Source organism: Semicossyphus pulcher, unplaced genomic scaffold (genome assembly GCF_022749685.1).
Source record: "Semicossyphus pulcher isolate SPU_LCO1_2020_fin unplaced genomic scaffold, fSemPul1.0.p SCAF_2, whole genome shotgun sequence".
Taxonomy (NCBI): domain Eukaryota; kingdom Metazoa; phylum Chordata; class Actinopteri; order Labriformes; family Labridae; genus Semicossyphus; species Semicossyphus pulcher.
In genome coordinates, this window is record NW_027211693.1 from 6,148,013 (window position 1) to 6,170,790 (window position 22,778).

The window sequence follows — 22,778 nt, forward strand, 5'->3', positions numbered from 1 at the left end:
ATTCTGAATCGTGACTTGAAGTGATAATCTAACTGTCCTGTTTGATGGACTTCTTCTACCAGATCGAGCAGCGGCGTCACAGCGAGGACAGCAACTCCACGTCCTGTGTCTTCATGGTCAACAAGCCATACGCCCTCACCTGCTCTGTGGTGGCCTTCTACATCCCTCTGGTCCTCATGGTGCTGGCCTACCAGAGGATCTACGTCACAGCCCGGGCACACGCCCGGCAGATCAGCATACTGCAGCGGGCGGGGGGAGCCGGTACCAGTGCGGCAGACTCTGCTGATCACCAGAGAAACCACCGAATGCGGACAGAAACTAAAGCAGCAAAGATCCTGTGCATCATCATGGGCTGTTTCTGCCTCTGCTGGGCGCCTTTCTTCGTCACAAACGTGGTGGACCCTTTTATAGACTACACAGTGCCAGACCAGCTGTGGGCCGCCTGCCTCTGGCTGGGCTACATCAACTCCCTGCTGAACCCCATCCTCTACGCCTTCCTCAACAAGTCCTTCCGCCGTGCCTTCCTCATCATCCTCTGCTGCGGGAGGAAGAGGTGGCGCAGGTCGTCCATCCTGGGGTCCGGCGCTCCCTGCACAGCCACACAGATCAATGGATCCACACATGTACTCAAGTAAGTTTCTCTTAATCAGTTTGGTGTTTGGGTCCAGGCATGGAGCAGCACACCTTACCTTTCCCCCTTGGATGTGTAGCATTTATGTGGTGAATATTTTCACACAACTGGGCCCAAATGTTGTACAGACCTAAAGGTACGACATTGTATTTGGGTAAATCTTAAAACTCTTATCTGCTTCCTGAAGAACACATTTTTCCAACACATTTTTACACTCTTGCAGTTTTGCTTTGTCTCCTGCTTTGCCCTTCTGTGTCTAATCATGTCTGTGTATGGATGCTGCAGTAGTAATCTCTCAGAACGCAGAGGGAGCCGTTTGTCCTTCATCTGCCCTGTGTACAGTAATTACTGCACACATTTCCTGAATAATGTTCAGCGGGTCAAATGGCAAGTAGCAACAGCTCATTGTGATAAGAAGTGATTCATTTTCAGGTGTGTTCGTTGACTTGATCTCTGCAGATATCCTGCAGACCCCGTGTTCTCCAATGCACAGTCTGGACTCATTATTTCCTCGACCTATTCCTGTTTCTAAACATAGAGCACATGTTTCACTGCGATAAGAGTATGACGTTTATGTTATCTGGAGTTGCATCTTCATTTTTCCTCCTGCTCCGTCTCTTCGTCAGGATCTTATCTGTGTTCAATAATGATGGATGTAGAGCCGCAGCTTATTGTTCACAGGATCCTGGTTTGTGCTGGGAAGGTTAAATAATCACTCATGTATCTGACCACATTTGTATGCATGAATAATGATGGTACAATGCCCTGTGACCCCAGTATGAGTCACTTGCACTTGCCTCCACTCCTCTTTTCTCGTCCCCTGCGCACTTAGCCTGTAAATGGCAACCATGTTTTAGTCACATTTACAAATTAGAGGTAAATAAACTAGTCAAAGTGTATTCTAGTGTTTTTTGACCTTGGTCCTCTTCTTACATATTTCAGAACAGGTTTTGGATTGCTCTAATTGATCGTTTTTGCTGCAAAAATGTCTGTAATTGCTGCACATAATTCCTGGGAGCAGATGCACCTCATCAAAATAAGCACCCGAAGTGTTTTTCTTGCTACTGAAAGGCTCAAATTGTTATTCTACATGTCTGACAACATTATGGGAAGGATCCCTGCAGAGACAGACCTTTTGTTAAAGAGTAAGATTCTTTTTTTTATCCAGAAACAGCTGCTCTATCGCTTTTTGCAAAGCCACCAGACTCCAGTTTACCTGAGATACTGCAACCACTACATCACCTGGCAGACATAGGTGAACAGAAGACCAACCACTGCTGGCTGATGGAAAACGCGTCACTAACTGGGCGCCGCTTCTTGGAGATTATCACTTTAATCTAAGAACATGCGATAACGAGATTTAAGTCAGCAGAAAACACTTTGCTCATACTGTCTGTCACAGAGCTGGCTGCTGTATGACTTTCCCTGTGCATTTTTATAGATTTAGACCGTTAAATTCACATAAAGATTTCTTAAGTTGCACCTCATCTCCTGTAGTGTGAGTATATCGCTGTGACAGTTGGATTCAGCCTCCTTCCCTGTAGAAAGTATTGTTCTGATATCGCCCTTGTTTCACTGATTCCAGCTGTTCTCTTCTTAGTGGGTATTCCTCAAAGAGAGGAGAACAGCCTCTGCGATTATGTAATTTATGTAAACACAGACCGGAGACAGGCTTCCACTGTGGAGACTGCTGAAGTGTTCAGACATTCATCTTAAGCTAAAGAAGATAATTTCATCATTGTTGAGGAACTCTGAGTTATTCTGAGATGTATTTAAAGTGTGGAAGCGCTCTGTGTTTATAGAGAGGAACTTTAAAGTATGTAAGCCTCGCAGTCGAGTGTTGAACTCGGACTTCTCCTGACCGTAAGAGCTCCTCGGGACCTCTTCTCTCCCTCTCTCCCTCTCTCTGTTTCTTTCATGCACATTTCAGACAAAAACAACAAGATTGTTTTTGATCCCTCATCGGGGGAAAGAGAGGCTCACTTCAAAGCAACAAATGCTTGAACAGAATTTTTTAAGTGTTTTTAATCACCGGGTTTGTTTAATCGATAAAATAGACCTGAGATGAGACGGCTCGTGTCTCCTTCCTCTCGGACATGCTCCCAGTTTGGTCTATAATACCTTGGGGGGAAATGGTCAGGGTATATGTATTTCTTAAAGATTATATGGATCCCAGGACACATTTCCTGGGTCCATAAGGGCTCCATTTGCTCCATTTTGACCCATAAGGACCTCATGTGACAGTACAAGTACGCTTTTCTAACATATCTACAATAACAGCTAAGTTCTAAGTTAAAGTGTCTTCTGCAGCTCACATTCATTATTGTTGCCTTTTAAGTCGGGGTAACCTTTTCACGCTGCAGTGGCACTTTTTTGCAAAGGTCCTTTTTCATCCTGCACACCTGATAAAGGTCAGAGACGACTTAACGTCTCTTTACTTCAGTTTCCATAACTTCTGCCAAGAAAGAACAGAGCGTCGAGACTTTACACCTGCAAAGGACTATTTCTCCACCCACACAGAGACACCACGAGAACAAGAAGTCAAAGAATTAAGTCATTTATCATTTGATTTATCTTTTTTCTTTTTAATAATGTCTTATGTTTCCCAGAAAGTACAGCGTCACAGGTTATTTGGTTCCAGCATCTTTATTTCTGCTTCTCACCAGAGAAAGGAAACTGATTCAGAAGAAAGTTTCTCAGTCACATAAAGTCAAATAAAGACGCTTGAAAGAAGACTTTACTTGTGCGCACAGTTTTTACCTATAAGGTAGTGTGCAGTGAACGCATCATCATCATTTGCTCACTGATGTTACAGCTCTTTCAGGCTTCAGTTTGAGCTGCAGAAATCGGTTCTTTAAGTCATCTGACTGTGAAACTGTTAGCTGTTGTGGTATCAGTGCAGCAAATCCTGAGACGCGATGTAGCTGGAGCTCTCTGTAAGTAATCATGAGGGCGTTTTAAAAGGACACAGAAGCCCAGATATATTAATGTTCATTCTGTCGATAAGAGACGAGACGTTTTCATTCCCTCTCTGACATTTCTGGACCTCCTCCAGAGGGTAGTTACTGAGGATTGAGAGCGAGCTATTAAAATGATCCTGCACATGTGGAAGTCATCTACACACTCATTATTTCACTCAGACGTGAGTAATACTGAAATTAATTTACAATTATTAACACAGAAGCACTTGTGTCTGGGGACCACCGGGGATTTGTGATATTTTAAGGTTGTCTGTGTGCCTGGTTCCTTATTGCACAGGAAGCCCGTTGTAATTAACCACAAACAGATGTGATCTAATATTAGTCCTCCTTTTCTCTATTGATTGTGATCGCTGTCTACTGTCGTAAACTAAACGACTACATCCATACACTAGGTAAATTTAGCAAGACCAATTTTGTGATTAAAAACATTTATTGAGTCCAGTCAGACAACTCATAAGAAATGTTTATTGCAGCAGCAGAACACAGCTTGTGTTTGGCGTCTGGGCTACGACCTCATGAGATCATATCTTAAGCCCCCGGAGCCGGAGCCTGCAGGTGGATGCTTGTATGGTGGTGGGGCTGAAAGTATGAGCGCAGTACTGGAGCAGCGGTGGCGATGACAGAGCAGAGAGAGAGACGGGAAATCCTGCAGCTTTTAGTATTTTGTCACTGTTTGTTGCGAGGCTTAATCCCGGAGCTCTGATCGCCTGAAAGAAACTAAAACTACTGAATAACAGTCAGTGGCTCTCCAACGCTCTACAAGAATCTCTCCTGATGCTACAAACTGAGCTGTTGCTAACTTTAGCTGATTGTTAACTTACATCCTTAAAATGCTGATGTCTTGACTTGAGAGAACGTAGTCTGCTGAAAATGTTTTGCACTTCAGATCAGTGAATCGCAACAAAGACTGGATGCAACTGCCAAAAGAATCTCTTAACATCTGATCGTAAACGTTCTAAAACTGGGCCGTTCACATCAAAGCAACGGAACGCAACACTCACAGACACAGCTGACCGTCTCCATAGCAACGACGAACTGACGTACCGCACTACTTCTGCATATAACGTTAGTATTAGGCCCAGGTTACATTGATTATCTAGCTGGATTTCTGTTGTCGTTATAAAAAGAGATGGATTACCGTATGAGTCAATGGGGGCCCTTGGCCTTAAGAATCTTTTTTTTTTATATGTTAAGTATTTTTGTTTAGAAAATAAATGTTATTTTGACAATGTTGTTTGAATGAAAATGTTTTATTGTATTTATTTTGTTTATTTTTATTTTTATTTTTATTTAAGTTCCATAGACGTAATCACGTAGGTTGTGAGGTACGTTAACCTTCTATTTCATCAAAATAACATTTTGAAAATAGAAAATGAGAAACGTATGCTCAGCGGGTCAGCAAAACACAAACTAACGAAGGAAGAGATGCTATAGATGTCGCTTTGATTCGTCAAATATCCTCGATTTCGACATTTTTGAACAAAAAGCAAGTTGAAGGTGATCATGATACTTTTACCAGGGGGGGCACCGCCTCCCGGGGACCTGAATGCCAATGCAGCCCTGGTTGTGGTTTGCCCCATGCTATTGTGCGACCAAAGTTTTGTGCTTCGTGAGGCTACACACAGTGCACATATACGAGGCGTGTTTGTGTCGGGTGTCCCGTGGTGAGTTTGTTCCCAGGGCCCGTGGTCACAAACATGGCTTCTTCATTTGAGGACCAGAAAATTCCAAAAAGGAATACAGTGTTTATGAAGCTCTGTGCGATAATACATGTTAAACACCAATAGCATTCAGTATCCATTAGAAGCCATTAGAAGTTGTGTTTCTCACCTGGTGACATTTCTGAATGTATTACCCCTGCAAGATAGCTACTGTATATTGTGCTATATTAAGTCACGGGTCACACACGACATATGTTCCCTCCCACTCTCTCGTCATACCTCCTGGTGTGCTGCTGATAGGAACTCCACAGTCACAGAGACCCCTCTGGACCTCTGAGGTTTGTGGCTCCGCGCTGGAAGACATCCATTAGTCTCCTTTGGTCTCTGAGGAAAAAACTGGAGGCTGGTTATGTGGGCTGTTCAAAGGCAGACAGGAAGTTGTTCACGTCATCTCATAACCCTTCAGCTTCTCTGTGTTTACAGCCTTCATCATGGACACCGATGGGGTCGCAGGTTCAGGGTCCAGCCCATTTACGGCCCACCATAATACAAGTTTTAAAGTTAAAGGCGTACATAGACAAAGAAAGAAGATTCAACAGTACAAGGACATGATGGCAGCCAATCAGAATGATATATTACTCTGTCTAAATATGATGTATGATTTATGATCTGCTTCTCTGGCCGCCGTGGGGTAAAAAGTCTGTTGTTTCAAAGATAAACATTTTCAGTGGCGTCTGGAACAAACTAATCATGAGTGGGAGGCGGATAAGATTGTTACTCAATACAAATAGTCTCATTATTACCTGGGTGTGTGCAGATACAGAGAGATGCATTGGACTTAGAGTAAGTTATTGGATGCCGATTGAGATCGATAAAGGTTATAAATAACAAGCAGCAAATACGGCTGAGAAAAAGTATGTTGGATATTCAGCACCATATTGATGGATAGCATAGGTGTGACCTAATTTTTCTCTACTGAGAGACATTAATCAACCTTAAATGACTTGATTATGACATGCAGGGTTTGTACATTTCTCTGAGGATACTGTAAGCTACGAGGAGAGGATGACGTGAGAGCAAAACAAGCAGGCGTTCCAGCTCCTCTGAGGCCGTATGGAACAGCAGTGCTTTGAGCTAAATGCTAATGTAGTGGTGTTTAGCAGGTTTAGGCCAAGCAAGAAAAGACTATTTGTACTTCTACCATTAAACAAGGCAATTTAAAGTGCTTTACATCAGACAAACTCAAGCTCAAGGTGATATAAAGTCACAACATAAAAGTTAAATCTGACATAAAATAGCATAATAAAACATTTTGTGTGTTCATCACTGTCCAATAAGCGCCCAACACAAGGTAGCGCTTAGACCAAAGGTAAATGTCGTTCTGCAGCTTTCTAGTCATGAAGTTTACCAAGGAACATTAGTGAGTGTACAACATGTCATGAATGTGCTTTAGATAAAGTGTGGAGATAACCAAGTCAATAAAATGACTGGACAGGTTGCGACTGTGATCTTCTTTTCTAACACGAGGTCAACGTTAAACGCTCTGTTTGGTTAAAATGAATTAAATATTTGGTTAGGAGTGGGCAAGAAAACTATATAGTGAAGGTTAGGTTAACATCATGGGTTGGGTTTTGGGTCCTTTATTCAATAGGACAGTGAAGAGTGACTGGAGGATGACATGCACCGAAGAGGCGTGAGTCGAAGCCGAAGCCACAGCCGATGCATGGAGGACTTCGTCTCTGTACATGGGGCACCTGCTCTGCCAACTGAGCTAAACCGGCGCCCATCATTGGTTGGGTTTAATAATAACTTGAAAAAGACTTTTCAGTAGTCACTCCCCGACCCACATTCAAAGTGGACATTCTTTGTCTTTTAAAGACGTCACTAAGAGCAGTCGTTGTAAGCGCCTGATAATGCTTCGGATGGTTTATATTGGAGTTAGATGAAAGCCTGGTGCATCTCATGCAGATGCTTAATATTCATTCTGAAATTCACAATGCCTCCATTTTTCTGTTAAAAAGTTACAAACTTTTTCAACATAATTTTGCACAAACTGTTTAACCAGATCTTTTATTGTGAAACTTTAAATACCATGTCATGTCATGAAAAACACAGGTTGCCCCAGTCGAGTGTGTTTCAGGCCTAACATCATCAACCACTAATCAAGTTTGATGAGCTCAAAATAAAACTACAAATTGATAAGTGATAGTTACAGCCAATTTCAGATTGCCTCTTAATGAACTGACGTGCCCTATCATGCATGCACACAGAGCTATAAAAATAAGAGCAGAGTCCTGTCACCAGAGCTGCACGACTTCCTCTCTGATTTATGCACAGGGGCAGGCTACAGAGTTTTCTCTAATACCTGAAATGATTACGTGCAACTTCTCTGTGACATTTATTTGTGTCTGGAACAACAGGAAGCAGCAGACGCAGAAAGAATTCAGATCATGGACTTTGCTTGGCATCACGAAATACTCGTACACACACAACCCCTCTAAAGCAGAAGACGTGAAGACGTTGAGAAGCGTTTAGTTTGGCTGGAAATGGAATTAACTCTGAGTTAGTTCAAACTGTTTTAACCATTTCCTCCAAGTAATCGGGTTGTGGTAATCGGCTGTCAGTTTGGTGTATTTGTAAGGACTGAGGAGTCTCTGTGCTGCAGAGGTCACATGTCAATATCTTCCTTTAATTCCTTTGTTTTACTGTTTCTGTTTCTCCAAAGTTACACTCGTCTGTGGTGTTCAGAACAGTTTTATGTTTATTATAAAATGGATAAAGGTTAAATCACTTACCTAACAAAGCACCTCTTACAGGTGTAACCAGATTTATTCTCACATTGTTCCAAATGTTTCAAACCCTGTTTAAACCCAGACATCTTATTTAAGCTAACAGTGTGTTTCATTGGCTCGCTTGTCTTCTGAAGCTAACATGAGTAAAATTTGAATACATTATCTCCTCGGGGGAGCATGACTCCTGCCTTTATCACATCAGCCAGACTTTTATCAGGCACGATGGCTGTTGAATAATGAAGACAACAACTCCCATGATCCCACACTGATTCACAACATCATCAAACGTAATCATTTATAAATGTTTTGTTCCCTCGGAGCAGAATTTACATACTTTGCATTTGAATTCCCTGCAGCAGTGGTTGCCACCTTTTTGTTGATTCCTGTTTGTTACTGCTCATCACCGGTTCATATACATCAACCAGCCAGAACTTTATGACCACTATGCACAATGCACTAGGCACCAAGAGGTTAGCACAAGATCCTTTAGGATGCTTTAGGATTAGTAAGTTGCGAGGTGGGGCCTCCATGGATCGGACTTGTTTGTCCAGCACATCCCACAGATGCTCGATTGGATTGAGATCTAGGGAATTGTCAAAGTTGCTCACTTCCCGGCGCCGGTTTAGCTCAGCGGTTGAATCGGCGGCCATATACAGAGGCTATAGTCCTCTATGTGGCGGCCCCGGGTTCAACTCCCGCCCTCAGCCCTTTGCCGCATCATCCCCACTCTCTTCCCCTGTTTCCAACACTATCCACTGTCCTCTCTCAATAAAGGCATGAAAGACCAAAGAAATAACCTTCACATCCTTACGCTTGCCCATTTTTCCTGCTTTCAACACATCGACTTTGAGGACAAAATGTTCACTTGCTGCCTAACATACCCCACCCACTGACAGGTGCCGTTGTAACAAGATAATCAGTTATTCACTCGACCTGTCGGTGCTCATAATGTTATGGCTGATTGGTGTATCTGTAGGCTGTCAGCCATTCAACCACAGAGGACCTTTTTCAGTGTTTCACTGTGTCATTTCACTCGCTTTAAAAGGCCTGTAGTGATAATATCATTCAGTATCTCACGATACAAAAAAGCAAAGATTGGAGGCAGATTTCTACAGAATAAATACTTTTCCTTTCATGCTACTGCATCGAACTTTTATCTTGCAACCTCTTGCATCACTGTTTTCCGGCATAGTAAAGAACCGAAACAAATTACATGGATCTGAAGACAATAAAGATACAATCACCCAGTCCCAGCACAGCATGTATGCAGATCAAACAAGAAGCCAGACGAGTGTTTTAAGATGTTTCTTTGATGGATGGGGATCATGGAGAAGTTTAAAAGAAGTGCCAGAAGAACAAACTAGTAGAATCTCTTTGTGGATCAGCTGAAGGCGTGATAAAGATAACTGTGACACCAAAGTATAGAGGATAGAGAAGACTTTGAAATCTAACGCCAGATCCAAAGAAAAAAGAAACTGAATTTTTGTCAAAGTACGAGTGATGGTTGTGGCGATAAATCAATATTTAGTGACAAATAGAAAGGTAGTGTTTCACCTTTTTCTTCTAACAGATTAGAAGCAAAAAGGTTTTAATTCCAGCTTGTGTGAGATGCTGATTAAGAGTCCCAGACTGAACTCTGAGGAGGCTAATTAAGATCACACCGACCGCTGCAATCTGAGATTAACATGAAGCTATTGAAGAGCTCTTTGCGGTCACGAGAGCAGCTGGATTAATGCGTCTCTGGTGTGAAGGATGAATTAATCCTGATGCTGATTTGACACACGGCACTAAGCGACAAGCATTTTTCCACAGACGTAATCTGACCCGTCTGACCTTTATTTATCCAAGAAAGGCCAATGCAGAACAGTCAGCATTTTAGAGTCCACTGTGCTGTTTGTGTTTATTTGTGTACGGCAACTCAAGTAAAGGAAAGCACCGTTTAGTGTGGCCTTTAAAAGAGAGCAGCAGAGGTGCAGGTGCCTTGCTCAGGTACGGACGGTCATGGAAGCATATAAAAGGGCGTTTAATTATAACCACCTATTCAGCCTCTCTGCATCCCACTGGGGAATTGTATGACTCCGACCCTGCTTCATATAACCTTTATTCCACAGTCCATTACAGCGAGGACATTCAGCCTGACTGAGGTGGTGGAGGGTTCAGCTTTGATGGAAAAATCACAGCACGATAATGGCTTTTAAAATGCCAGGAGTCCATCGGCTCGGCTTGAGAATGCTTCTCCGACTGCTGCCGTCCAGGAAGCGAGACCCAAGGTGAGATTAATGCGTGTCTGAGTCACACAGCGAGTTAAACTCAGGTTATCGCTGGCCTCCGTCAACATCCGAGGGAAGTGACGGCTGATACGTCTCCTCCATCTTCTAGAGGTCAAACAGAAACACTCACAGGTTTGATCTCGAAACACGAGGGTCAAGGTGATCTAAGAAGTGATGCATCAGTGTGTAAGCACAAACATACACTTGATTTAACAAACACAATGGCTGTACGAGGACATGCAGTACCAGGGCTGCCGCATTCTGGGAAGCGGTCCAGATATACACCGTTTTAGATTGGGGTCTGTTCCTGTTTGACCCTCTGAGGTCTGTTTCAGAGCTAATCTCTGGCTGTAGAAGAGTCGGGTATCCCTCCCCAAGGGAAAAGGTCATGACTCACTTGTATCATTGACACTTTCTCCCACACAAACGGTGATGAGGCCTATTGTTGTTGTTCTCTGTAAAGCTGTGATGATTTAAACAGCTGCAGAGACAAGAGGCGAAAGAAGCTGCACATATATTCTGAAAATATTTATTTGGCAAAACATAAAAAGTCCTTATTTTCAGATGAGAGCGTCTATAAGAATGCTGAGCTTACAGCGACAACTTTTTATTGCCCAACCTCAAGCTGAGGCATCCCTACTTCATGTTATAGCTACATAAACAATAGATTTATGAGATCATCAGACACCGTTTTTACAGCCCTTTCTTTTTCCTACTCTCTCTAACATCCCCTTTTTCTCCTGGCATTTCATGTGATCTGTGTGCAATTTGCATAAGGAAAATATATGTCAATGCAAAATATCTTATGCACAACATTTTAAGAGTTATCCTACCCCAGATGCAGAAGAAAACTACCCTTTAGATACACCATTTTAGGTCTGTTTTCTTCCTCTCTGACATGTTTGAACTGTTCTTAGATATCCTCAAGCATCTGTTTTCTTCTGTTCAAACACAGACAGCAGAAAGGTTGCTTTGAATGTCTTGTATTGCATGAGATAGGTTTCCATTGGAAGTGAATCTCATGCACACACTGAAGGGTTCCTTGTGCATCCGTAGATATATCGTAAGAGTGTAAAGTTAAACTGCTGTGAACTTATTTTAGAAAGTGTCATACAACCAAGAGTTCTGCTTTGCTTAAGGGCAACTGACATCACCTCAAAGTGGAGGCCACGTTACACTCAGCTCATACAGAGCTTTAAGTTAACACTGAAACTTCCTGGCTAAGTTTTAGAATGTTGCAGAGAAAGTTGCAGCGGTGTGAACTGGTTAGTTGCAGAGCGTCTGAAGCTGTTGCATGGAGTTGCAAATGCAGTTTTAGAACTGAACGATGTCGCTATTTCACTTCAGCCAATCAGGAAACAGCATAAGTTGGCGTAGGCACCCTGTCTCTGGCGCTGCAGTAGACAAAGACGGCTCCAGATGCTCTCTCTCCAAACTCTCTGTCTTCAACGTTTATTAATCAATGTTACAGCTAACACTGTGAGCATGTCACTGTCACTGTCATCCACTTCTTTTTATAACGCGAACAGAAATCCAGCCAGATAATTTATGTAACCTGGGCCTAATGCTAACGTTATAGTATTAGAAGTAGTGGGGTATGTCAGTGCGTTGTTGCTACGGAGACAGTCAGCCGTGTCTGTGTGCGTTCCGTTGCTTTGATGTGAACGGCCCAGTTTTAGAATGTTTACGATCAGATTTCAGGGGATTCTTTTGGCAGTTGCATCCAGTTCCAGTTGATCTGAACTGGCCTTTAGAGCTGGTCATCAAATAAAGATGTTTCAGTGTGTGTGAGAGACGCTCATAACTTTATCTGGAAAAACAGTTTGGATATTATCACGCAGAATGATTCAGGGTCACCGTTTGTTGTTGGATGGGCATGTTCAGTATTTTAATTCAACATTTAAAGACTCTGGCACAGATTTGCAAAAGCCTTTCCTGTTTGGCTACATGTTGCCAAGGAAACGAAAGGCAGGAGTTCTGGGCCACAGGAACTGTATTTTATCACATTAAATACAGAAAACGTAGAGGAAAATTAGTTTTAAATATAAAACTCTGAATTTTAATTTGTTTACTCGTCACGGTTTGTGCAGAATAAAACCCTTCAAATTGTGTAACTCATCTTTATTTTAACAGAAACATCAGAAAAATATACATTTGCAAAATTAACAGTAAAACAACCAAGCAAAAGGGATTTGTAGCCTATAAGTGGTCAATTAAACGTTAGATTTAAAGTGAACCTGGAGGTGTAAGACTGCTGCTGTGACCATCAGCATTATTTAACACTTCATTTTTCACAGCCTTATCTCTCTACTGACCTCTCGATCGCTTTATGCAATCAAAGGTCAAGGATTAACTCACGCTGACACGCGTTCACTCCTCCCACATTATTAAAACATTCGTCCACAAGCCTTGACCTGGACAGGTCAGCAGCCAGGTGGCACAATATGCATGTAACAATTCTCAAAAAAGACTCAAAAACAAGTTACAAAACAAACAAACAAACAAGACAATAAAGATGCAACAGAGAGATGCACGAGTCCGATCTGCACAGCATGATTGACAGGTGATTTCTGGGCGGTAGAGTGCACATTTTATGATGCTACATCTGTGAAACAAAGAAGGAGGCTTGGCTGCAGTGAGCTGGAGGTAAATGAGTCATAAATCAGACACGCTGAGTGTGAAGAGCAGCTGTTTGGTTAATACACAGGTTGAAAGTGATGTATCAGCCAGTTAACACCGGCCAAGTCAAGCAAACACATAATACTTTAATCCTCCAGGGCATATTAACACACTGCATTACACACACACACACACACCTACACACACACACACACACACACACACACACTGACTGTAAGCCTGCAGAGTGTTTATAGTCTCACAGGAGTCATATATCTGAAGGATGTCGGTGCTGAGAGAACAAACTGTATTCAAGATGCAATTCTTCTTTGCCAGAGGAGAGGGGAGGAGAGGAGAGGAGAGGAGAGGAGAGAAAAGACAGAGGGATGGGAAAAGAAGAATATATAAGAGAAGAGTAAATATAAGAGGAGATAAGGATGAAGAATGAGGAGGAAAGGAAGAAAAGAAAACAATAATAAAGCGGAAAGAAGGATAGCAGAGGAAGATAGCAGGTATGAGGAGAGGAGAGGGAGAACGAAATTGTAGTTGAGTAATAGGAGATGAGAGGATGGAAAAGGGGGGAAATAGGAGGGGAGGAAAGAAAGAAGGATAGGAAAGTCTAAGAGAAAAAGCATTGTCATTATGGAAGAAGAAAGGTAAGGAGAGGAAGGGACAGGAGATTATGAAGGAAGGAAGAGGAGAGAAAGACCCAAGGAATTAAGGCTAAAAGGAGAAGGGGAGACATTTTAAACAAAAGCACAGGTGAGAAGATGAAAGTCAAAGCAGAAAGATGGTAAAATTTGAAACAAAAGGAGGAAGGAGATGAGGAGAGATAGGGCGTGAAAAGTGTGGTAAAGAGAGAGAGGAGGTGAGAGAAGGAGAGAGAGAAGTCAGGAGAGGAGAGGGAAGGAAAAGGGAACGATGCAGAGATCGAAGAAGAAACGAGGAGCAAATAAAAACAGAGAGGGAAAGGAAATGAGACGGGGTGATGAAAGGAGTCAAAGGAAAAGAGAGCGGTGTTTGAGAGTGTAATTCAGAACCTCATCCAGACTCTACATTTATTCTGGATCTTTCTGTGCTGTAACTGACAGCCAACATGATTTATGTCAGCGAGCTTTAAAGCCTTGACTTAATAGGCACTTTCCATCATGTGTGACGTGCCGCTGCAGCGTGTGACGGCTCACACCACCTGCAGCGAGCAGAGAAAACACAGAGAGCTGGAGTTTTCACGGAGGACTCATGGAGATGGTATGCAGACTGAGGTTTTTGTTTCTGCTGGTCTGCAGTGAAACACAGAGGAGGTTAAACACACACAGCAGTAAAGTGCTTTCAACTGTGCCGAACACTGAGGGGAAGTTTACACGATTAAAAGAGTTTAATGACGAGCTGAAATACAACTTTTCTTCTGTTTGTGAAAGGAGATATGAATCATAACGACGACACGGCTTTCTTCACATTTGACTACATTTGAAAGAGGTGAAACCCTTCTGGGACGTACCTGTGAAAACAGCCACTTAGCTTCAAACGCCTCAGTGATCTGTTCCCTCTCGTCATACAGTCCACGGTCGTACTGTGCAGCCTACAAACATGCTAACCTTAGTGTCATTACAATGCATGAAAAAATCAAGAAATGCAATCTATGACCTAAAGAACTATGAACTCACAAATGTACGTGTTTATAGTGGAAGTATTTTTCTGTCTGCACCACAAGAGTCTTTAAACAAAGTCAGGTGACAGTTTAGACAGCAAGAAGGTCTGCATTAGGAGAAGAGGATTTGTTGCTAAAACCAAAAGTAAACTCAATTTTATTATTTTTATACGATCCACAAGGACCCAGTGACTCCTGCTGCTATGGAAACCATACACATTTTTTGAAGTTGCAACACTTCAAAAAACTACTTGGTGAGAATATTTAAAAGATTGTGATTTGGGCGTAAATAATACCTCAGATTATATCAATGTGATTTTATTTGTTGCATGCGTGGGTTCCCTCCAGGTACTCCGGCTTCCTCCTACAGTCCAAAGACATGCTGGTTAGGTTCCTTTCGCTTCGCTGCAGGACGGAGAGATGTAGAAGATCTTTTGTGCCCACATCCATCAGACCTTTTAATTCTTCAGTAAATGGTAGATGAGATGCCAGACTAGTGTATTTCCCTTTGGGGATCAATAAAGTTATTGTTACTGTTACTGTTATTGTTAAAGTGTCTTGCCTTTAAAAAGTTAAAGTTGGTTAGCTTACATTAGCTTGCTTATGTTAGCAGGGATTGCTCCTACTTGCCTTTATACAGCGCTCAAAATCTATCTAGAAATTTGACTGTGCTACTCTGTTGTTAAATTTTTTAGGTTATAATATGTTAATGTTATAAAAATATCAAAAAAAGGATCTTTAAATGTCACCTTTAAATGTAGTTTTGAATAGTTGCTTTTAACCTTTTGACCCCTGTGACTCCCCCCAAGCTTTTCCTTTAGCACCTCTAACATTATAAAAACCTTTTTACCAAGCTGCACTCCGGGGCCGCATGCTCTATTGATGCATTTTATGTCTGCTTTTCAAAGTGCCCCATTGAAGCTTCAAAAGCACCTGAACTAAGTGAAATATTCAGACATCAGACTTCCTCTCTCTGCACATTACGGCTGAAAGGGTTCCCTCTGCTTCTATTGTGTTTCTGCAGAGACATTATGTGCTGTTTGCTTTATAACAGAACACACACACACACACACACACGCACACACATACAATGCAGATACATAGTGTTCACCCTCTGACAAGAAAAAAATGCCCTTGAAAGTGTCCATAATCAGGAATTGATGGCCGCCATGTCCTTCATTAATTCCTGCAAATGGATAACTCATCGGATATTATCCCTTACATATACACATAAATCTGCCAATTTGTACCAATCTTCAGCAATTATACCAGAAGAAATCATCACCGATGAGGCCAGACACAAATTTGCTACACCCACAGGAGCAGAAAATGCATCAGATTGCGATGCAGCCACAGGACAGAGAGTTTTCAGTGAAGTAATGTTTCGTGTTGTGAGACTAAAGACGTGTTTCATGAGGCAGGCTGATTGAAAGCAGTCTCACCAAACACTCGATTATACGCTCCATCCAAACTGAAAAGATGACCTCCGGAGATGTGTTGAAAATCAGCGGTTGATGATCTCCCTCTCTCGACGTTTCGAGCCGTCAGACGGTTGGAGGTGATAGAGATGTAAAAATGTTATCACACTCAGCAGGTCGGGGTTCTCACTGGCGGAACAAACATCAGCTTCTCTTCATTATTCACCGAGGTCTCTCCAGCTGAGAATATTACCTTTGGCTGAAAATATACGTCTGCTGCTCAGCCTCCTGCTGCTCTGTTTGTTCTGTATGCAGGAGGAGAGTGGGTATACAGGGTCAGACACACACAGACACACACATGCAGGTATAGAATATGAGGAAACACACAAACAGAAAAAGGTTGGTGTGCTACTCTATTGGCAAACACACAATGACGGCTTTATGCATCAGTTTCAGGACCAGCAGGAAAGCTCTCTTTGGAGGCGTGATGTTGATTTAAATTGCAAACAAGCGTCTAAAGCCTGTAGGGCTGAACCCAACACACAATCCTGAATACAGTCGGGGGCCAGCTATTCGCTCCTCTTCTGCCCTTTTTTCCGCTTCAGCTTCTCCCATCAGCCGTCACCTCCCCACTAGTGTTCAGTGTGTGTGGCATCTCTTTGTTGACTTGAAGCAATGCCACACACGCTGGTGCCACTTGCTAGTATGTCAGTGCGTTTGTCAGCTTGTGTATATTTGCATGTGTGCATATTTTCCTGCGTGCCTGTGCAGCAGACTACAAGAGGATAAGATAACAGGTGTTTGTCTGAGAGGATGAGGAGAGATTGAATGTGTGTATTTATTTGCATTTTCATTCCACAGTCTATATTTGTTTCTGCTTCACTGTGTGTGTCTGCAAATCTGTGCAAGTGTGTGTTTGTGTGTGTCTGGACTGCATTGTATTGTGGATATAAACAGAATCAAAGAGAGAAAATCCTAACAGGAAGCATTGCTCTCAGGCTGTCGGGTTGTGATGCTGTCAGCTGCATCAAACCACAATCTCACAGTAAACAACTGCAGCGAACGCTGCACACATGCTCGCTCTCTGGAGCTGCTGCAGAACAGGTTGGAGCAGATTGTGACAAACTGAGCTGAGGAAAACTGCAACATCTCGAGCTCTGTCTAAAGTTTTATAGTTCATAGAGACAAATCAGAGACCCAATTGTTTAAAGAAATAAACACAGATGCATAAAACAGCCGCTGGGTTTGAGCCGATGAAACCCCGCAGATCCAACTCCAAAGCTTAAACAAAGTTTTCCCTAACCCAACTTTAATTTGTTATTTATCTACAAGTACAGCCAATGGTTTCTGTTTAATTTCATTGTTTACTGGTTTTAAATTTCAATATTTCCTTTCCATTGTTTTTGTCTGGTTAGAAACTTGCTGTGCTGAAGGGATATTCCTTCTACCACCGCTGACCCACACTGAACCAGCTAGCAACAGTCAACCTGTGAAGGCTCAAACTAGGGACAAGATCGTGGCATAGTCACAAGATGGACACGCCAGAAAGCCTTTAGAAAGTCAGATGATGGTAAAAAAGAGCAACAAAATCATCTTCACAGTGGAGTCATGGGTCAATCAATGTGTCTTTCACTTTACGTCTGTAAGACTGTGTTGTGGAGCTTGTTGAATATTAGTTGACTTAAATTCCACTGCTTTCACAGTCACCAGTGTAATAAGACAAAGTTAAAGGTGGAGGAATAGCAGGTAACTTGAGAGTGCTGTTCATTTATTACAGGTTGGTATGGTTTCCATAGCAGCAGGAGTCACTGGGTGCAAAGCAAGTGAGCTGTGTGAACCACAGGGCTGTAATTATTGGAGAGACCTGAACAGTCGGTGCCATTCTCTCTTCGTTGTTTGTTTTTTGTGGTCTGTTGTGACTAATCTGACATTGTCTAGTAGTGCCTTTAGGTCCCTTTAGGTCAACCACAAACTTGTGTCTTCTTTAGTATAAAAAGTCTGGAAGCTCGAAGGTTGGTTTTTGTACACTTTAATCGAGTGAAGCTTTTTACAAGTCTCAGATGAACTTCAGCTCTTCCCAAAAGGTGGAAGCTCTGTGTTGGGGTGGACCACTGAAACCACCCTTTGTGTCCAACATGTAAGACAGAAGTCAATTTTAACATACTTAACCTGTACATACGTAAGAAAACTAACATTTACAACTTTTCTGCCGTTATTTAGAGAGAGGACGGTGAATAGTGTCGGAAACAGAGAAGGGAGAATGAGAATGACACGTGGTAAAGGACCAAGGGTGGGACTCGAACCCGGGGCCGCCGCATGTGGATTGTGGCCTCTATACATTAGACGCCTGATTTAACCACTGAGCTTAACCACCCCCCAAACCTGGTTTTTAGCTCAACCTTTAGGCACCTTACTTATGTAGCCTTAACCAAACATCAATCATGAAAACAAATGAAAACAAAACAGAATCCTTTGCTTGCTTATCCTTTTTGACTTATTCAGTTGAAAACACTACACAGACAAGATATGTCATGTTCAGCAGATAAACTTTTTCGTCATTCTGAATTTGAAGCACATTTAACTTACATTTTACACAGGGTCTTAACTTTATTGGAACGAGGGGTTGTGTTGTTTTGGAAGTCACTGCCTCCTGGTGGCAGTCCAATGGCAATCAAGTCTTAGTTTGTCTTTCACGAAGGTCACCATGTCAGATTAATCATTCACAGTGGCATAAAGTCATTGCGTGTCTTGGTCAGGAGACTGGCAACGTATGACGCTGACCAATCATCGTTCACGACCCTGCACGAGTGCACAGGTCATCGCGGAGACGGGATGACAAATTGTCAATCATACATTTACACCTATTGGTCAACGTCAGGGAACAGGTCGTAGGAGATATCAAACTAGGAAGGAAAATACGTCGTTTTCAAGAACAAGCATGTAAAACCTGAAAAATCGGAACCTTTTCTAAATCGATTTTTCTGTGTTCAGCTTTTACCAAAGGAATCCTGACCCTTCCAACTGTATGATAGACATAAAATATTCACAGGAAATGCAACTGGGACTGAGGAAACAGTATGTAGGCCTACAACAGATCCCCTCAGAGACTTTTCTCTCCATGTCAAAGAAAACATTGAATGCGTCGGACCTGTGTGAACTCTCTAGGAATGCTGGGTATTCTTCCTTGTAGTTTTTATTTTTAGTGGCGGACATGACAGCCCGCTTCCTCCCTCTGTGACAGCTTCCCTCGACTCGTGGTCACCACATTCTCTATAATTTGACAGCCCGTCTTTCTGACGCCGTCCACCAGCAGGTCTCTGGGTTTGTTATGTCCACATGGCTGCTCCACGTCCTCATCAGAAGCAGGCAGATCTGGGTAGAGCTCATTAAGTGACAGATTTGTCGGAATATTTCACAGTTAGCACCAAGACGCTGTCGGAGGGCTTTGATGTGAAAACGACTTGAGCTTATGTGAGACCGCATGTGAAAAAGAAAGATGAAAACACAGTCTGAGGGAAGAAGATTGATGAGGTAAACATGAGGTAAACAGGAGTCATGTTTGACCGTCATCTTTCTTTACTGGCTGATGCCTGCTGAGTGTTTTGAAGGATGGGTCGGTTCTTCCTGCACTCTGGTGCAGCTCATTATTCTTCATAGGATTGAATACTCATCAGTGGATGGATTTCCCAATGATTTTATTGAATGTTGTCTTTTTTAATGGTGCCCCTGTCACGCTTTTCGATCCATACAAAGCTATCACAACTCCTGGCCAGGCTCACGATAAACTGTGCATCAAAGAAACCTCCCACTTTGGGTTCTCCGTGACCTTTGTTCTCCCAATCTCTGCACACAAGATTATGCATACACTTTTCCTCCTGTGCCACCCTCAAGACAAAGGTTCAACCCCACATCCACGCCCTTGTCCTTACCCCTAGGTGTGGAGAGCCCAATAATATAGCAAGCTTAACACATGCCCTGGAAATAACTGCACTGTCACCCACAAAACCCTCATTTACACGTAGAACCAAGGACCCAGTGGTAGGGCCAACCATACCATAAGTATGCTGCTGCTGCACTGCTGATGCTGAATAAACTCACACACTTTGGGCTTGTAAGAGGCTTGAAAGAGCCGGTCACTTGAAGTCTCTGTGTGTGTGTGTGTGTGTGTGTGTGTGTGTGTGTGTGTGTGTGTGTGTGTGTGTGTGTGTGTGTGTGTGTGTGTGTGTGTGTGTGTGTGTGTGTGTGTGTGAACATTAAAGATAATCGTGCTGTTTGTGTGCATGTCCTGCATTGTTTTAGAATGTAACCCTCTGACAAAAATGTAATTAGATTTTGATTAATGGTGACGCTCGCAGTTTGTTTCCTGATTATAATGCAAACATCTTCAGCCCGCTGTCTCACAGACACACACACACACACACACACACACACACACACACACACACACAGTCGGAAGTCTTTGTCTGGCCTGCTGTCTGATGGGTCGTCTGGGTGTGAACTAACCTTGTTTTTCCCCTTTTCTCTCCCTCCCTGTTCCTCCCTTCCTTACCTCCTTGGGTTCCTCCTACATATTTCCCCTCTTATTTCCTTTTCCCTTTTTAACACCTTTTAATTATTTCCCTCATTTCCTTCTCTTCCTCCAATTTTCTTCCTCCGTTTGCATTTTTGTTATCATTTCCTTCGTTTTAACACCCCTATACTTCCATCCCTTTTTCCTCTGCCTTTTCATTTACATTTTTCAATTTGTTTTTGGCTTTTTCCTGATTCTCGTTCTTCCTCCTTATCTTATTTTATCCCTGTTTTGTCTCATTCATTGTTTTTCCTTCTTTCATTTGCATACAATTTCCTGTCATCACTTATTGCTTATGTATCCCTCTCTATTTCTTTTGCCATAACTTTAATTTCTTCTCCTCCGCTCATGATCTAACCCGTCTATGTTCTTACCGTTACTTCCACCCTTCTCCGTTCATTATTTCCTCCTCTTCCTCCTCCCCCTCCTTCTCCTCCTTCCGTCTCTCCAGCGGCTGCTCCTCTGCCTCCAAACTGCTCCTCTGGTTCTGCAACACCAGGCCAGTGCCTGTCTAGCTGCTGTGTGTGTAGAGCGTCTCACGGCTCTATCAAGTGAGTGTGCTGCCTCACACACTCACATCCACACACAGCCACACACACACACACACACAGGACAACGCACACATTTGCACAAACACACCGACAGAGGTAAGATAGTAGCAGATGTGCATATTAGGAAATGTTTAACCTGCATTAATGTAGAAATCTGATGCCTACTAAACTGTCTGATGATCATGACAGGTGCCTTTATGGTGCTAACATTGTGCTAAATAGCCTCTCACATTTGAGCTGTGAGTACTTTTTAAACCTTAAAACAACAGTCCCGTTCTTCAACATTTATTATTTAAGCTTGTGTCTGTTACAAAAGGAGCCGCGTGTGCAGCAAACATTCAGCCACAGAGTTAAGTCAATGCAATTAGTGGTTTTACATCACAATGTTCTGATCTTCTGATAACTGACATCTGAGATCTTGACCTTTTACGGCTGTGCACAAGTTGAATTTCCAAAAACCAAACACAGTTAAAAGCTGGGAAACAGTCAGGGTTTCATCCAACACTTACACAGAGTTTCCATGTCACAACAAAGCATGTTTTTTAACATATAAGTGACTTTTTTAACACTTTTTAAACTTATTTATACCTGTAAGTTGTTGCCTGTGCTTTGTGTTTGATTATTTGCCCTGATGTAAGAGTGTCTGTCTGTGCGGTTTGAGATAAGTGGTGCTGTTGAGATCACTCCATCTCCTTTAGCTTATTTTCCATTAGTGTGTTTTTGCGTGTGTGCGCGCTCGTGTGTTTCCACTTTAGCTTCTGTCCTCTTTTTGTATTTTATTTTCCTCCTGCAAACCCTGAAAGAAAAGTCTTTTTGTTTACAAACTTGCATTTAACTGCAATCCATGCTTTCATCACTCCGAGCGCTCTCAATCTCTCTCCTTTGCTGAACACGGTCAAGCTTAATGTTTTCCCTGAATTGTTTCTGAATGACTCTCCTGATTGTAACTTGTCGCTGTGAGAAGGATGAAGAGTTTCAGACAGAACGAGGAGTGAAGATAAACCTGACAGAGAGGCTTTTCCTCTAACAGACGGCTCTGACAACACATTTATCTCTGCAGAGAGAAGCGTGTAATTGACTGTGTGTGATCATTTTTTAGACTCACACAGTGACACAAGTATAAAATGTTGTTCTCACATTCAATAGCTGCGATACCTAAACATTTTTGTACTGTGTATTGAGTTACTGAGCTTTGTCAGCAGCACTGAAGACCTCAGACAAACATTAAAAAGTTAGTGTAGTGTTTGCATGTTGCAGTAAATACAGTTAAACTGTAGCCTACAAATTGAAAGTTTGAATGTTTTGTTCTTCATGTGCACGTCGTCTTCTGTCCACGGAGGCAGAAAGCCAAAAGAAAAATTAACCTATGTATGTATTTACGGCCTTTTGCAGATACAAACCTCTGTGATAATCACACAGCCACATGCATGAGGAAATGATGCCATGGTATGCTTCCACTGAGCTCATGACTACTTCCTCTTCTTCTTCTCCCTCTTAAAATACTTCGACTTGGTACCGTGCAATGGAAACCACATTGATGAGAGCGCAGTATCACCTGCTGCAGTCAGTGTCAGCAGTCGTGCTCTTTGAGGAATATGATTCTCACTTTGTAGAATTACCCTCAAAATCCACAGGAT

At 42.5% G+C, this 22,778-nt stretch overlaps 1 protein-coding gene across 1 annotated transcript in view; it reads left to right on the forward strand.

Annotated features, from left to right (window-relative positions):
• htr4 (5-hydroxytryptamine receptor 4) overlaps nt 1–22,778 on the forward strand; it is a 129,913-nt gene that overhangs the window by 82,512 nt on the left and 24,623 nt on the right. Inside the window, 1 exon segment of the mRNA XM_069670340.1 lies at nt 63–631. Coding sequence (XP_069526441.1) covers nt 63–631 — 569 coding nt within the window.